General features: G+C 54.5%; 1 protein-coding gene across 1 annotated transcript in view; it reads right to left on the reverse strand.

Annotated features, from left to right (window-relative positions):
* LOC122552779 (echinoderm microtubule-associated protein-like 4) overlaps window positions 1–822 on the reverse strand; it is a 299,840-nt gene extending 299,018 nt beyond the window's left edge. Inside the window, exon 1 of the mRNA XM_043695706.1 lies at window positions 546–822. Coding sequence (XP_043551641.1) covers window positions 546–570 — 25 coding nt within the window. The 5' untranslated portion in view covers window positions 571–822. The remainder of the gene's footprint in view (window positions 1–545) is intronic.
* Between the last annotated feature and the right edge of the window lie 473 nt (window positions 823–1,295).

Genomic DNA, 1,295 nt, shown 5'->3' on the forward strand with positions numbered 1-1,295 from the left:
GGGTGGGGGTGTAGGGGACGATATGAGAGAGTGCGCGGTGAGGTGACACTAGGACCCGGAGGCGGGTCTGCCCGCCGGTGCGGAGCCGCTCGGACATGATTCTCGGTTGCGGCGCGGCCGCAAAATCCACAAGCGGCCGCAAGAGGAAATTTTTTTTAAAAAACAACCCGAATAGAGAGAGAGAGAGAGAGAGAAACACCCCCAGTCAGAAAACAGCAGCAGCAGCAGCATCCTCCTGAGACTCCCCCACTCCCCAATACTCAGGCCGTGTCCGAGCAGCACTGAGCCCCTGTCAGCTCCTGTAACCCCGGCCCCCAACTAACTCCAGCAAACACCGAGAGAGAGAGTTCACTGACCTCCCCCACACCAGGATCCTACCGTTTTTTTTAAATCCCTTCACACACACACAACCGCGAGAGGAAGGCATTTCTCTCTTTTTTCCCCTCTTTTTAGATATTCCCTTTCCCCTCCGCCAGCGGTTAAAATCTCAGCCCCTCTCCACCGCAGCGCTGCCTTTCCCCGTTTTTTTTAAAAAAATAACTCACCCAAACTGCCGGCGAAACCGTCCATTCTCGGGGAGAGCGATAATCCTGCGCCTGTCCTGACGGGCGTCGTGCCGTACCCCGCGCTCACTCTCCGGTCGCCTCTTTCCTTTTATTTTAAATTCTTCCTCCCTTCCTTTATTTCTCCCCCTCCCCGGGCACGGCGCTCCGATTCACACTGACCGCTGAGGAACCCGCACCGCCGCCTCAGCTTCATTTGCTGCCTGATGATGTTCGTCAGTCAGACCCGCACGTTTCCCTCCTCCCCGCCTTCCCCAGCCCCCTCCACCCCCGCTCGCCCCGTATCGAGAACGCGCTCATCCCCTCCCGGCCTCCGTCTCCACTCCGCGCACAATGCTGCACATGCTCTTTCCTGGACCTACAGCCTGCTGGGAATTGTAGTTCCCACTCACCTCTCTGAACTGTACTTGTAGAGAAGGCTGCATGGCTAGTTTGTGATGCTGGATGGTTGGGTTTAATTCCCACGACAGCTCAGGTTGCCATGAAAGATTAGATTCCCTACAGTATGGAAACAGGCCATTTGGCCCAACAAGTCCGCAAAGACATTCCAAAGAGTAACCCACCAAGACTCATTCTCCTCCCCTATATTTACCAATATGTATATATGTACATTAATGCACCTAACACTATGGGCAAATTTAGCATGACCAGTTCACCGAACCTACACATCTTTGGATTGTGGGAGGAAACCCACGCAGACACGGGAGAAAAGTGCAAACTCCACACAGACAG

The sequence above is a fragment of the Chiloscyllium plagiosum genome, chromosome 9 (genome assembly GCF_004010195.1).
Source record: "Chiloscyllium plagiosum isolate BGI_BamShark_2017 chromosome 9, ASM401019v2, whole genome shotgun sequence".
NCBI classification, from domain to species: Eukaryota; Metazoa; Chordata; class Chondrichthyes; order Orectolobiformes; family Hemiscylliidae; genus Chiloscyllium; species Chiloscyllium plagiosum.